Genomic DNA, 15,847 nt, shown 5'->3' on the forward strand with positions numbered 1-15,847 from the left:
ACGTCCTGACTGCAGCCTCATGAGAGAGACCCTTAGCTAGAACTACCCAGCTACTTGTGGATTTCCAATCTTCAGAAATTGTGTGAGATGATATTTATTGCGTTTTTTTTTAATTTTATTTATTCATGAGAGACACAGAGAGAGAGAGAAAGAGGCAGAGACACAGGCAGAGGGAGAAGCAGGCTCCCTGCAGGGAGCCCAATGTAGGACTCCATCCCGGGACTCCAGGATCACGCCCTGGGCCAAAGGCAGGCGCCAAAGCACTGAGCCAGCCAGGCATCCCTTACTGCGGTTTTAAGCTAAGTTTGGGAGCAATTTGTTTCACAGTGATAGATAACTAAGACATCTAGGATAATGATGGCCTATTTACAGATGAGGAAACTGAGGCCCAGAGAGGGAGCTGAACTTTCCAAAGTTACACAGGAGTTCTCTCAGGTGCTGGCAGGTATCCAGCTGGACAGCTGTGTCGTTTGGACAAGGGCTTTCTTACTCAGATCCATGGGTCCTAGGCTCTTCCATGTCCTCCCAGCCTTCAGTCCCTCCCCTCTAGCTCGTTCCCTACATGGACTTTGAGGGGTCTTACTATACCCAGAGCTGACTGTGGCCCTTCCCGGCTCATAGCCCTCCCGTAGCTCACTAGTAATGAAAAAAAATCTCTTATACATATTTTTTGAAAGACTTATTTATTTATTTGAGAGAGAGAGAAATAGCACAGGTGGGAGAGGGAGTGGGAGATTCTTCACGCAGACTCCCTGCTGAGCAGGGAGCTGGACAAGAGACTCAATCCCAGGACCCTGAGATCATGATCTGAGCTAAAACTTAGTTTGCCATGTAACTGACTGAGCCACCCAGGCGCCCCTCTCTTACACATTATTATAAAACAATAAAGCTGGGGCGCCTGGGTGACTCGGTTCAGCAGCTGCCTTTGGCTCAGGTCATGATCTCAGGGTCCTGGGATCAATCCCAGGTTGAGCCCCAGTCAGGGCTCCCTGCTCAGTTGGGAGTCTGCTTCTCTCTATCCCTCTGCCCCTCCCCTCCTGTTCTCTCTCAAATAAATAAATTAAATCTTAAAAAAAAAAAGGCAATGAAACTAATAGTATCTGCTATTTAGAGTACCTCCAAAGAGGAGAGAAAGAAATGGATATTTTAAGACTCTTCTAAGAAGGAAAAATATGATTTATAGATATTTTAAAGTCATAGATTTGTATCACAAGATGTAAGTTATAGGTAGAATCTGGATGTGGCCTGGATCTCCTGCCTCACATTCTCTCCCAAGGCTATAAAAAAAATGGTGTCAGTTGGAGTTCTGGTCTTATCTAAAGTTTCACCTAGGGAAGGCTCCATTTCAGCTTGCATCTTTCAACTTCCCATCTTCAACTTGGGAAGACTCAGTTCCTTGGGAGATGTTGGACCAAGGGCCTCAGTTCCTTACTGGCTGTTGACAGCAGGTTATCCTCACTTCCTTGTCATGAGACCTCTTCATAGGGCAGCTCCCAGCACAGCAGCTGGCTGCATCACAGTGAGGAAGCAAGGGTGCCAGCAGAACTGAAGTCAATCTATCATCATTCCGCCTCAGAATGGACATCCCATGGCTTCCGCTTTTAGCAGATCACTAGATCCAGCACACTCACAGGAGAGGGGAGCCACAAGGATGTGAATATTGGATGGTAGAGGTCGTTGGGAGCATTTTAGTAGAAACCAGTTATCATGCCAGGAAAGGAGGAACCCTTCATGCACCAAGGAAAGGCAGTGAAGGAGAGAAATAACATATGTTGTGGTGCTAAGTTATTCGGGGGGCAGGGGGGTCTGCTGGCTGACCTAAGAAACTCTCTGGGGTGGAGAATAATAGGTAGGATTGGGGGGTTCCAGTTTTGCTTAGACGTATTAAAAATGAATCCATCTCATGTTGTAAAAGCTGTGATAGCAGTTGTTGTGGTTAGCTATTGCTGTGTGACAAATCATCCCAGAGCTTAGCATCTTAAAACCACAGTAATAATCTTATTATCTTGGATAGGCCTGAGGGTAATGGAATTGAGGAAAGGCTTAGCTGGGCAGTTCCAGCTTGGGGTGACTCAGTGTTTTCAGGCAAACAGCTGGAGCGGGAACAGTCAAGTCCATAGTGGTGAGGACCTGCTGATTGAGCATATTCATCTTCATGGGGTCTCAAGGCTATCTGTGTGGTTTCCGTGTGGGTTAGTTCGAATTTCCTTGTGGCCTGGCTGCTTCAGGACAGCTGGACTACTGGCATTATGGCTGAAGGGTTCAAGAGTATTTCAGCGAACAGGGAAGAAAGTACATTGCCTTTCCTGACAGCCTCACAAGTCATGGGGCATGACGTTCTGCCATGTTGCAGTGGCTATGAGTGAGTCACGAGCACACTCAGCTTTAAGGAGAAGAGGAACTAGAAGGGTTCCAACTCTTTTTTTTTTGGGGGGGGGGTTCCAACTCTTAATGGGGGAAGTGAGTGGGGACAGGAGACATCTTTGGAAAATGTAAAGTGGCACACCAATTCAGCTGCTTTAGTGAAGGCCAACGTAACAGTGGCTGAAACATCAGGTCAAGCTTATTATATTATTATTATTACAGGCCTCTCATGTAAAGTCCAAGAATATGCAATCCCAAGTGATAGGAACAGGGAGTGAGTTCCAGTGTCAGAGGCTGTGTCTTTAACTTTCTATGTCAACTTGGCTGGGCCAGAGTGTCCAGAAATCTGGTCTTATATTTCCTGGGTGGTTTTTTTTTAATATTGTATTTATTTAATCATGAGATACACAGAGAGAGAGGCAGAGACACAGGCAGAGAGAGAAGCAGCCTTCACACAGGGAACCCCATGTGGTACTCCAGGATCACACCCCGAGCCAAAAGCAGGCGCTCAACCACTGAGCCACTCAGGCATCCCTTTCTGGATGTTTCTGTGAGGGTGTTTTAGGTGAGATTAACATTTAAATTGGTGACTTAGTAAAGCAAACTATGTTCCCCCATGCAGGTGAGCCCATTCCACACAGGTAAATGCCCGAATAGAACAAAAAGGCTGACCCTCCTGAGAGAAAGAATTATTTCTGCCTGATGGCCTCTGAAATAGGACGTCAGCTTACTTCCTGTCTTCAGACACACTAAAACATCAGCTCTTCCTGCATCTCAAGCTGCAGGCCTTATGATGAGAAGTATACCATCAGCTCTCCTGGTACTCAGCCCTTTGGACATGGGACGGGAACTAAACATCGGCTCTTTTGGGTCTCTAGTTTGCAGACTCACCCTACAGATCTCAGGGCCTGCCTATCTCCATAATCATGTCTGTCTTCCATCTTTCTAGCTTGTGGCTCCACATTCTGCAAACATGGTTTCCATCTCATGGTGTAAGACAGGCATGCCAGGGATGCCTGGATAGCTCAGTGGTTGAGCATCTGCCTTTGGCTCAGGGCGTGATCCCAGGGTCCTGGGATCAAGTCCCACATTGGACCCCCCACAGGGAGACTGCTTCTCTCTCTGCCTATGTCTCTATCTCTCTGTGTGTCTCTCATGAATAAATAAAATCTTTAAAAATATTATGAAAGACAAAAACAAAAACAAAGATGGACACACCAATGTCCAACATCACATCTCTACTCCAGTACCAGGAAGGGAGAGGTTGAAAGGGAGACCTTCCTTTTTGCCTAAAAAAGGCCAGAACTCAGATGCTATACACATTCCATTGGTCAGAACCTGTTCACGTGGCAAAAGCTAGTTGCAAGGGAGCCTGGGAAATGTAGTTTTGCTGGGCAGCCCATGTCCAGTGAAAACTTTCCCAATGTAAGTGGCCATCTATGCCACACAGAAGACTGAAAGCAAGCAAGCAGAGGGCTGAAACCAGTGTAGTGATAGCTGAATGATGTATAATAGGACTTGGAATGGAAAATAATAGAAAACTCATTTGATTGGTGTCTAGTCTCATTTGGTCAAAGTAAGAATTATTAGTATAAACCCGGTTTATTGGGCAGCCTGGGTGGCTCGGCGGTTTAGCCCTTGCCTTCAGCCCAGGGTATGATCTTGGGGTCCCGGGATTGGGTCCCACATGGGGCTCCCCGCAGGGAGCCTGCTTCTCCCTCTGTCTCTGTCTCTGTGTGGCTCATGAATAAATAAATAAAATCTTAAAAACAAAACAAAAACAAAAAACAACCCGGTTTATTCATCTCTATCTTCTAGAACCTGGTAGAATTTAACTTCCTGGACTCTCTTTGGCTCATCAAGGTCGTGTGACTAGTTTTTACCAACAAATTACAAGAGCTTGTGTATATTGTTTATGTGCTAGGGCATTTTGGTATCAAAGCCTCCAGAGCTTTCTTTCCTTGGCCACAGTGAACAGCAGGACTCCAGATTATGGTGGCTTTGTCAGCCAAGTTACCAGACATATACAGACTGGAACCCTGGGCTAATACATAGCACCAGTGAGACATAAACCTATTATGCTAGGCTGAGGTTTGAGGATTGTTTGTTACTGCAGCATAATCTAACCTACACAAACTATTACAGAAAAATATGAAAGTTAGACCTTGCTTAGAGCCCAAAGTTAACCCTATTTGGCTGGCAAACCACCCACACATAGCCCCCCTTCAACTGCTTGAATATTTTAGTGGGATGAACATCCTAAGTCTGCTACAGGCCTTGCCAATAAGGCCATTGAAACAGAAGGCAAAAATCAATAACAATAACAAAAAAAACAACTCAGTTGGGGGCAGCCCGGGTGGTTCAGGGGTTTAGCGCCACCTTCAGCTCAGGGCCTGATCCTGGAGACCAGGGATCGAGTCCCGCATCGGGCTCCCTGCATGGAGCCTGCTTCTCCCTCTGCCTGTGTCTCTGCCTCTCTCTCTCTCTCTCTCTGTGTCTTTCATGAAAAAATAAATAAAATCTTAAAAAAAAAAAAAAACCCAGCTGAAATAACTTTTTTGTCTAATAATGGAGGCCTCAAGCTTCTAGAGACCAGTTTGAGAAAGGCCTGACCTCAAAGCAAAGGGCCATCAGTAAACATTTGCTGAGAACCTACCATGCCTTACAGGCTGTACATACATTATCTCATTTAACCCTCACCAGACGGTAGTTAGTACTATGTCTCTCCTTTACTGATGAGGAGAAAGGGACAGAGAGACAGGCTTCAGGAGAATGCAGTTAGGGATTTACCTCCTACCCACACACTATTCCTTGCATGAGGTCATACAGGATATGGCAAACCAAGGATCTATTCATAGGTGTCTGCTCCTAGAGCTTGTGAGAAATGTGGTCCTGACCCTGCCTTCCTCCCCCTCCCCACATCCTTCTACCACATTTATTCTCCAGTGATCCCTTTGGTAATGGACTTGTTCCAGTTCCCACCAAACCATGACCACCAAGATCTCTGTGGGAGCCATGTCTTTATTGACTCAGGGCATGCATTAGCGTGTGTCTTGGGGGAAGGTGACTCCAATGGCCTTCCTTATTTCTTCAAGGATGTCAGCCAGGAGTTCACTTTCTGCCAGGGGAATCACAGGACTTTCCTTCAGGCCTGCAGGGAGAGTACAGTTAGGGACTGGCTCCTCCTACTCAGACCCCAAAGATCAAAAGAACTACCATTCCTAGAATCCAGTGAGGCACAATAATACATGGTTCAGGCAGATGGATGCCCCAGGGATCCTGGGAATTATAGTTCTAGACCGCTGCTTAGAGTGGCTGAGGGTTGGGGAGCAGCCAACGTCCCCTACCAGGTTTCCCCTCCGCCTGCCACCCTCTCACCCATCCTCCACATCCTTACCCTTTCGCAGGCACTCCCGGACATGCTTGGCCTCATAAGCCATGCCTGCTCCATTTGTAAAATTGAACTCCTTGCTTGGGGCCGGGGGCAGTGGGAACTCCTTATGCTCTCCCTTCAACACCAGCTCTGTTGGGCACCAGCAAGGGTCAAGGATCTGGGGGGACATAAGAGGTGGCTACTGGGGGCTCCAGCCCAATGATACTCGAGGGCCTCTCTCACACACCTGGTGACTAGGGGCTGGTAGGCCTCTCTCTGCTCGTCTCCCCAGGGGCAAACCCCTCTCTAATCTGGTGCTTAGACCTAATGAAGACAGTTTATCTTCACATGTTTGTGAATCCCCTTCGCAAGGAAGAGACTTAGACAATCCAGATCCTTCTTATCTACTAAGAGACTTGGGTTTTTTTGGCCCTAGAGCCATACCCAAGCCTAAGCCAAACTGGAAATAGAGATGTGACTGGAGCAAGGTCCAAAGTCTACAGTTCAAATCTGGGGCAAGGTCCGAATTCTTCTGCTAGGAGCAGGATTTCCTTCTAGCAACAGGACCCATGAAGCCCAATGAAGCCACTCTTTGGTAATGTCTACATCCAATCCTCGAAGCAATTCTAAAGGCCACAGCTGCCCTCCAAGCATGGTTGATAAGAACTAGTTTCTCTTTAGGCCTAAGGATTTTTGACAGACCAGGAAGTTCACCCTCAGGAAGGATCCTGGAGGTCTGAACCCATCCCATCCATGTCCTGGTGATCAAGGATGGATTCCTTAGCAATGCTGTGGGGACAGACTAATTCAGGCCACAGCCAGCTCCAACAACCACAACTGGCTGTTGCTAGGGGCCACAGTTCCCAGCATAGCCAGTCATGCCTCACCTGGCCTATGCCCTTGGTACCGCTCACAAAGGCCATATTAGAGAGCTGAGCAGAGATGCTGCAGGTAAAGCTGCCATGGATCCCTCCTGGGTACTGGAGGAGCACAGTGACGGTGTCGTCCACACCTGGGGAAGGTACAGGACAGGAGAAGGCCTGATTGCAAACCCTGCCTATGGAACCTTGGGCAAGAAACCTCGTCTCTAACACAGCAGTGAAAAAGAATGAAGCACTAAAATTATGTATGCTGGGGTACCTGGGTGACTCAGTTGGTTAAGTGTCTGGCTGGATTTCAGCCTAGGTTGTGATCTCAGGGTCATGAAATCAAGCCCCGAGTTGCCCTCAGTGGGATCCCAATTCAGCAGGGAGTCTACTTCTCTCCCTCTTCCTCTCCCTCTGCCCTTCCCCCTCCCAGCATGTCCTCTCTCCTCTCCTCTCTCTCTAAAATAAATAAATAAATCTTTTTAAAAATTAAAATTAAAAACACATATGCTGGGGTGCCTGGGTGGTTGAGCATCTGCCTTTGGCTCAGGGAGTGATCCTGGGGTCCTGGGATTGAATCCTGTATCAGGCTCCTTGCAGCAAGTCTGCTTCTCCTTCTGCCTATGTCTCTGCCTCTCTCTGTATGTCTCTCATGAATGAATGAATGAATGAATGAATAAATAAATAAATAAATAAATAAATAAAAAAAATATTGAAAAAAACAAAACACATATGCTAAGTGAAAGAAGCTGGACATAAAAGGTTGCATATTGGCGGATTCCACTTGTGTGAAGTGTGTCATCTTTGGCAAATCCCCAGAGCCAGAGAGTAGATGAATGTGTTTCCTTCCGGGTCAGGGGGATGGGAGAATTGGGTGTGGGTATGGGTTTTTTGAGGGGTTTTATTTTGAATGATGAAAATATTCTAAAATTGATTAGGATAATAAACATACAACTCTGTGAATACAGTAAAGCCATGGAATTATATGTTTTAAGTGAGTAAATTGTATGGCATTTGAATTGTATCTGAGTAAAACTGTTACCAAAATAATAAACAATGTATACTAAAAAAAAAAAAAAAAAAAAGAAGGGCACCTGCGTGACTCAGTCAGTCATGTGTCTCACTCTTGGTTTTGGCTCAGGTCATGATCTCAGGGTGGAGGAGTTGAGACCCGCATCGGGCTCCGCTCTCTCTCTCTCTCTCTCTCGCGCGCGCGCGTGCACATGCATGCACACACTCTCTCAAATAAGTATATAAATCTTTTTTAAAAAAAGATTATTTATTCACGAGAGACACACACAGAGAGAGGCAGAGACACAGGCAAAGGGAGAAGCAAGCTCCATGCAGGGAGCCCGAAGTGGGACTCAATCCCGGGTCTCCAGGATCAGGCCCTGGGCTGAAGGTGGCGCTAAACTGCTGAGCCACTGGGGCTGCCCAGTATATAAATCTTTAAAGAGAGAGAGAGAAAGAAGGGCACCTGGGTGGCTCAGTCCAGCTAAGCATCTGCCTTCAGCTCAGGTGATGGTCTCAGGGTCCTGGGATTGAGCCTCATGTCTGGCGCCCTGCTCAGCTGGGAGACTGCTTCTCCCTCTCCCTCTGCCCTTCCCCTTGCTCGTGTTCTCTTTCTCTCTCTCTCTAATAAATAAATAGAAATATTAAAAAAAATAAAAATAGAGAGAGAGACTTAACCTCTCAGAGCCTGTTTCATCCTCTGTAAATAACCTGTTGTGGGATGCCTGGGTGGCTCAGCGGTTTGGTGCCTGCCTTTGGCCTGGGGTGTTATCCTGGGGTCCTGGGATCGAGTCCCACATCAGGCTCCCTGCATGGAGCCTGCTTCTCCCTCCGCCTGTGTCTCTGCCTCTCTCTCTCTGTGTGTCTCTCATGAGTGAATAAATAAAATCTTAAAAAAAAAAAAAACTGTTGTATCGGTTTGTGAGAATCCATTTCCTCAGCTCCAAAATGAGGAGAATCGAAACTGTATCATACAGCTGTTAGAGTATTACACTAAGTTATGTAAAATGCACAAAGCACTTCGAAGGCCATTTGGATTATAATAAGGGCTATATAAGCTATATAAGCATTAGTTAAACATTAAATTAAATACAGCATGTAAAGTGCTAGCCTAGATCTGGAACACATCATACATGCCCTCAATGGAAGAACCTGCTGACCTAATTCTCTTTGGTTTCAGAGAAGCCCAAGTTCTTTTTCTGTTTTTAAGATTTATTTATTTATTTCAGAAATAAAGAGAGAGCAAGCATGAGCTGGAGAGGCAGAGAGAGAGAAAACTTCATGCTGACTCCCCACTGAGTGTGGAGCCCAATGTAGGGCTGGATCTCTTGACCTTGATATCCCGACCTGCGCCAAAACCAAGAGTCAGATGCTCAACTGACTGAGCCACCCAGGTGCCCCGAGATAAGGCCAAGTTCTTATCTGCTCTGTGAGCCTGGATAAGTCTCTCTTTCTCTCTCTCTCTCTCTCTCTCTCTCTCTCTGGGTCTCTCATGAATAAATAAATAAAATCTTTTTTTTTAAATAAATAAAATCTTTTTTTTTTAATTTATTTATGATAGTCACAGAGAGAGAGAGAGAGAGGCAGAGACACAGGCAGAGGGAGAAGCAGGCTCCATGCACCGGGAGCCCGACGTGGGATTCGATCCCGGGTCTCCAGGATCGCGCCCTGGGCCAAAGGCAGGCGCCAAACCACTGCGCCACCCAGTGATCCCTAAATAAATAAAATCTTAAAAAAAAAAAACAAAACCACAGAGAGGTGGAGACACAGGCAGAGGGAGAAGCAGGCTCCCTGCAGGGAGCCTGATGCGGGACTCCATCCCAGGACTCCGGGATCACACCCTGAGCCAAAGGCAGATGCTCAACCACTGAGCCACTCAGCCGTCCCTAGACAATACCTCTTGGCTGAAGGAACTTTAAGAGTCATATTACCGAGGGGCACTCACAGGGGAATGAGGAGAATTCTTGTGGCCCCTATAATAAATAAAATCTTTTTTTTAAGATGTTATTTATTTATTCATAGAAACACAGAGAGAGAATGAGAGGCAGAGACACAGGCAGAGGGAGAAGCAAGCTCCATGCAGAGAGCCCGATGTGGGACTCAATCCAGGGTCCCCAGGATCACGCCCTGGGCTGCAGGCGGCGCTAAACCGCTGTGCCACCGGGGCTGCCCAAATAAATAAAATCTTAAAAAAAAAAAAAAAAAGAGAGAGAGAGAGAGAGAGAGGTACAGTCTATCTGCCTGCCTCTGAAATCTGAGCTGGCTTTGGGCCATGGAACAGAAGCAAACAAGGTGGAAGCAAAGGTTTGAAAAACCTTGCACCCTGGGGCCTGCATTTTGTTGCACCTGGCACGGAGCCCATGGTATGAATGAGGCCAAACCAGCCAGATGATAAGAAAGACTGACTTCAGGGACACCTGGGTGGCTCAGTGGCTGAGTGTCTGCCTTTGGCTTGGGTTGTGATCCTGGGGTCCTGGGATCAAGTCCTGCTTCAGGCTCCTGCTTCTCCCTCTACCTCTCTCTCTCTCTCTCTCTCTCTCTCTCTCTGTCTCTCATGAATAAATAAAAACTTTTTTTTAAAAAAAGGCTAATTCCATTAACTTTGTTTTAATTAAAATTAAATTCATTAACATATAGTGTAGTATTAGTTTCAGAAGTTGAGTCATGAACCCTTCAGGACAACCTCATTGCCCCTTTCTTTCTTTCTACGCCCAATGTGGGGCTTGAACTCACAACCGAGATCAAGGATCACATGCTCAGGACGCCTGGGTGGCTCAGCGGTTGGGTGTCTGCCTTCAGCTCAGAGCGTGATCCTGGAATGCCTGGATCGAGTCCCACATTGGGCTCCCTGCATAGAGCCTGCTTCTCCCTCTACCTATGTCTCTGCCTCTCTATATATATCTCTCATGAATAAATAAATAAAATCTCTAAACCAAACCAAAAAAAAAAAAAAAGTGTCACATGCTCTGTGGACTGAGCTGGCAGGGCACCCCTATGATGACCCCATTATTGACATCTTATCAGTAACCAAGACTCAGAGATTTGAGTCCCTTGGCTAAAATCACACAGCAAATCCCAGTACAGAGCCTGCCCACACTCTCAACTCTGATCTTCTTTGGCTTCAGGCAGTAAGTTCCTACCTGATTCTTTTTTTTTTTTTTTTTTTTTTTTTAGTTTTTATTTATGATAGTCGCAGAGACACAGGCAGAGGGAGAAGCAGGCTCCATGCACCGGGAGCCCGACGTGGGATTCGATCCCGGGTCTCCAGGATCGCGCCCTGGGCCAAAGGCAGGCGCCAAACAGCTGCGCCACCCAGGGATCCCCCTACCTGATTCTTGAAGGGCTAGGAGACTTAGCCCCAGGTCAGGGCTCCCAGTAAGGGAGGATCACTCTTGTCATCATCATATAGTCCAGGATAGATTGTACCTGTTTCATAGCGCCTTCCCACGGCTGAAATCTTCTCCGGCTTCTGCCCACCAAAGACCATAGAGATGAACTGGATGCAGTAGATGCCAAGGTCGAGCAGGCCACCGCCAGCCTGGGCCCAGTCTACAGACCGGGGAATGTGGGTGAAGTTCTTCCCAAATTCTGCCCGAGCCACCCGGAGTTCCCCCAGAGTTCCCTGTGACAGAGCAGCCCTCAGAGCCTCTACAGCAGGAAAGAAGCGGGTCCAGATGGCCTGCACACCACAGAGGGGAGAAAGCAGGACGATGGAAAAAGAAGGAAAGATGTCAGGACCCAGGAGTTAACCAACCAATTCCTCTCCCTTCTGGGAACCCAGTCTTTTTTTTTTTTTTTTTTTTTAAAGGATTTTTTTTTAATTTTTATTTATTTATGATAGTCACAGAGAGAGAGAGAGAGAGGCAGAGACACAGGCAGAGGGAGAAGCAGGCTCCATGCACCGGGAGCCCGATGTGGGATTCGATCCCGGGTCTCCAGGATCACGCCCTGGGCCAAAGGCAGGCGCCAAACCGCTGCACCACCCAGGGATCCCTGGGAACCCAGTCTTGAGGGAGTCTCCACTGTTCCAGACTCTCCAAACAAGGACCTTTCTCCTCCCTTCCATAGCCAGGCTAGGGCCCCAAGTTGTGTCTTGCTCCTAAGTCTCTGCCCTCTCCTCTCCTCTCCATTCCCATGGCCCCAACTCTGACCTTGTCCTTTCTTATCTAGACCATTCTCCCAGTCTCTCAATGTTATGGGCTCAATTTTGTCTCCACCAAATTCATGTTGAGGTGGTAACTGCCCCCCTCCCCCAGTACCTCCCACTGTGGAGATGGGGTTTTTTAAAGAGGTAATTAGGTTAAAACGAAGTCATTATGGTGGGCCCTAATCCAACAGGAAGAGATGAGGACAATGACATACACAGAGAAAAACCATGTGAAGACAGAAGGAGAAAACCGCCATCTACAAGCCAAGGAGGGGGAGGCCTTAGGAGAAACTAGCGCTGCTGACATCTTGATCTCAGACTTCCAGCTTTCAGAAATATGAGAAAATAAATCTCTCTTGTTTAAGCCACCCAGTCTGTGGTAGTACTTTGTTATGGCAACCCTAACAAATTAATATGTGCTGCCTCCCCACTCTAGGCCACCCTTCATGTGGCTCCAGAGGCATCTTTCCTTCTCCTAGAGTGCACCCTGTCTCAAATTACTTGCCCAAGGTCACAGAGCTAGGAACTGGTGAGATGGAGTCTAGAGTCCTCTAACTCTAAAGCCTGTCCAAGGTCAGTTTCACATTAGATACATGAGATCTGTCCATTCTTGTTTTCTTTAAATCTTAGCTCTGCTTTCCCCACTCAGGCCCATTTACCTGTGCAATTTATTTTCCCTTTAAGGCTTGAGTCAGTCCCTACCTGTAGGGAAACTTCCTTGATTATCCCCCACCCTGGGCAGGTGCCTTGGTGCTCTGTCAGCTGCCCAGTACTATATCCATGAAAGTCTGTGCAACTGTGCATTGGGATCAACCATTTCTGTGACCGTAGTGTACCTTGGCTCGTTGCAAACTGAGCCTGTGTCTTACACGTTATGAATCCCCCAGTTCCCGGGGTTGGATCTGGAACATAATTGGGGCCAACAGAACTGAGGAAACAATAAATTCAGAATGTGGGCACTGCTGAGCACAGTGAGAACCAGAAGCACTGAGTATTAAATCTTGGCTATCTACTCCTTTGGCATAGGGAACTTTGCAGACTGGGAGCAATATTGGGCAGAAGACAGCTAGATAGGACATGGGGAAATAAGAGGCAGCTGTTGCTACTACTGGCAGCACCTACAACAAGGTAGCATTTCAGAACCACCATACCCCTTAAAGTGAAAATAACTTCTAGAGGTCATTTGGCAGCCATCTAATTACTGGCACTGGGCAAACTGTCAAAGGTCCCCTATAGGTAGCCATGTCTGATAAGGGCAAAAACAAAGGCAGGCTGATCTTAAGAGTTGGTAGGGTAGGGGTGCCCTGGTCCTTCTGACAGCTTTCCTTGGAAATCTACCCAAACTCAGCCTATTGCTATTCTCTATCGCCTCTACTGCTGGCATGTTTCTCTGAAAAGCGGACCAAGTATCTTTCAGGCGGCCACGTTTGCTAAGGGCCAAAAGCCATGGCTCTCACTCCTAAGTGTTGCTAGGAGATTTCATGGGCATAGCTCAACTACATCCTGGAAAACACACCAACGCCAGTTCGTTTTGTGGCCATCTTGGTTTGGTTCTGGCCAATCCCTTTCATTGTGTTCCTCAAAAAAAAAAAAAAAAAAAAAAAAAAAGCCCCCTGGAAACCATGTTAAGTAATGGCAAGAAGCACCACGTCGGAGGTTGGAAGGTCCCCTCCACCCTCACCTCCATAAGAAAGAGGCCTCGGGATCGGGCTTCGGCAACCATTTCGCGAACTTCTGCAGCGTTCACACCCATGGGCTTCTCGCACAGGACGGCCTTGCCCGCTGCCAGGAACAGCAACACCGCGGCCTTGTGCTGGGGGTGCTGAGTGCCGATGTAGGCCACCTCTAGATTGGAAGGGAGGAGGTCAGGAGATTATAAGCCCCGCCCACCCCAGGCCTCCGGAACCCTCCCACAATGTAGAGGCCCCGCCCCCAGCATCCTCCCAACTGGGGGCCGCCAACCAAGGACAGACTCAGCCCTAGGGCAGTGGTCAAACCGCAGTCTGCCATTAGGAAGGAGCTAACCATTCTTTACTATAATTCTTATTTTCTTCAGATTATTTTTATTTATTTATTTAATTTTTTTGTTAAAGATTTTATTTATTTATTCATGAGAGACACACAGAGAAAGAGGCAGAGACATAGGCAGAGGGAGAAGCAGGCTCCACGCAGGGAGTCCGATTCCCGTACTCTGGGATCACGCCCTAAGCCAAAGGCAGACAGACCCCCAACCGCTGAGCCACCCAGGCGTCCCTATTTCATTTCATTTCATTTCATTTCATTTCATTTCATTTCATTTCATTTCATTTCATTTGTTTAACAGAGAGAGCCAGAGCACAAGCAGAAGGAACAGCAGAGAGAGAAGGAGAAGCAGGCTCCCACCTGAGCAGGGAGCCCAAAGATGTGGGACTCGAGCCCAGAACGCTGGGACCGGGACTGGAGCCAAAGGCAGATGCTTAACCAACTGAGCCACTCAGGCACCCCTTTCTTCAGGTTATTTCCAGCCTTCCCAAATTATCATTAAGTCATTTGTCACAACAACATCAAGAAGTAGATACTATTGGGACGCCTGGGTGGCTCAGTGGTTGAGCATCTACCTTTGGCTCAGGTGGTGATCCTGGGGTCCTGGGATCTAGTCCCACACTGGGCTCCCCACAGGGAGCCTGCTTCTCCCTCTGCCTGTGTCTCTGCCTCTCTCTGTGTGTCTCTCATGAATGAATAAAATATTTTAAAAAGAGAGAGGTAGATACTACTATTTTGCCAATTTACAATTGAGGAAACTAAGAAGGGTAAGCAGAAGAGAAAAAATGTCAATTCAGGCAGCCTAACTCCCATCAGGTGGTTGTCCACCTGTAATGTTCTGTCCCTCCATCCAGGCCACCCCAGAACACAGACGCCCTGGCCACAGAGCTTACTTACAACCTGAAGGGGATCGAAAATTCAGGCCCCCCCCATCCCGCAGAAGCCTTGTCCCTAAACTAGACTGCTAATCCCAGACCAAACCCTATCCTACAGTTCTGCCTCCCAGCCCCAGAGCCTTCTAGAAGCACACAAGGGTTGGGCCATCCCATGGAGCCTTGCTTATCCTACGGAGCAGCCTTAGAGACAGTGTCGCCATGGCCTCGGCTGCCCTCGCCACTCACCCACATTCGGGTCTTTGGCCAACTCCTCATAGGACCCGTAGGCTTTGGGGATGTCATGTTTCCTCGCAAACTCCTTCGCCCGGCTCAGGTCGCGGGCCGCTACAGCCACTACCTGGAAGGGAGCTAGGGTCAGACTTGAGGGGCTGAAGCAGGTGCTGGCCCGGGACAGGTGGATGGGAGGGAGGTTGATGGAGAGGGCCCCAGGTCAAGAAAAATTATGTCCCCCAGGACGGAGGCGGGGGGGATGGGGTCTTGGGGGAGGAGGTGATGGGGGCTGGACATCGGTCCTGTAAGAGAGATCTGGGGGGAAGCGATTATTAAATCCCCTAATAACTACATTTCTTCTCTTCGCAGTAGCTTAGAACAAAACCCTCCCAAACTTGACGAAACCCGAGTTCACAGGACTGAAGTGGAGAAAGGAGTAGGGGGTCCCTCCCTCCCTCCCTCCTCCCGCAGACCCAGGAGTCCCGGCTCCCCGGCCTGCTCTTCCACGGGATTCCGGGGGGAGGGTGGACCTGGTGCTCGGAGCGAGGCAGCGTTCCCAGCACGGTCGTGAAGTCGCTGGAGATAAGGCCGGCTGACACAATACCCCAGCGAAGCGCCATCGCCAAAAACCTAGGGTCCCGAAGTCTCGCCACCTCGGGCTGCAAATTAAAGACCTGACGCCCCGCCCACCAGGGGGCGTGGTCACCTCTCCGCCCCCATTGCCCCTACGCCGCTTCTCATTGGTCACGAGGCCAGCGCGCCCCTCCAGTCTCCATGCAAAGGAGGGAGGGAATTTAACCCAGCATCCCCATTGGAAGAGCGCACCATTGGCCCCTCCTCCTAGGGGGTGGGACCAGACAGCCTTCACTCGTTGCCAATGGCGACGTCTAACCACGTGACGTAGGGGCGGGGTGTTTTTTTTTTTTTCTTTGAAACTCTATGCCCAACGTAAAGGTTG

At 48.2% G+C, this 15,847-nt stretch overlaps 1 protein-coding gene across 1 annotated transcript; it reads right to left on the reverse strand.

Moving 5' to 3' along the window:
• Positions 1–5,367: 5,367 nt before the first annotated feature.
• Positions 5,368–15,539, reverse strand: DHDH (dihydrodiol dehydrogenase). The gene is made up of 7 exons (XM_055309460.1): positions 15,420–15,539; positions 14,905–15,016; positions 13,443–13,606; positions 11,041–11,293; positions 6,625–6,749; positions 5,762–5,915; positions 5,368–5,515 (listed from the first exon to the last, which is right to left on the reverse strand). Exons 1-7 carry the CDS (start codon positions 15,507–15,509, stop codon positions 5,406–5,408), a joined length of 1,008 nt encoding a protein of 335 aa, XP_055165435.1. The 5' UTR covers positions 15,510–15,539; the 3' UTR covers positions 5,368–5,405.
• Positions 15,540–15,847: the final 308 nt, after the last annotated feature.

This window comes from Nyctereutes procyonoides, unplaced genomic scaffold (assembly GCF_905146905.1).
Source record: "Nyctereutes procyonoides isolate TBG_1078 unplaced genomic scaffold, NYPRO_anot_genome, whole genome shotgun sequence".
NCBI lineage: Eukaryota > Metazoa > Chordata > Mammalia > Carnivora > Canidae > Nyctereutes > Nyctereutes procyonoides.

Coding starts and splice junctions, on each gene's coding strand:
- DHDH (XM_055309460.1), bottom strand. CDS start 15,509: ATGGCGCTTCGCTGGGGTATTGTGTCAGCCGGCCTTATCTCCAGCGAC. Junction 5,916..6,624: donor GTACCAAGGGCATAGGCCAG/GTGAGGCATGAC, acceptor ATGTCCCCCCAG/ATCCTTGACCCTTGCTGGTG. Junction 5,516..5,761: donor CCGGGAGTGCCTGCGAAAGG/GTAAGGATGTGG, acceptor CTCTCCCTGCAG/GCCTGAAGGAAAGTCCTGTG.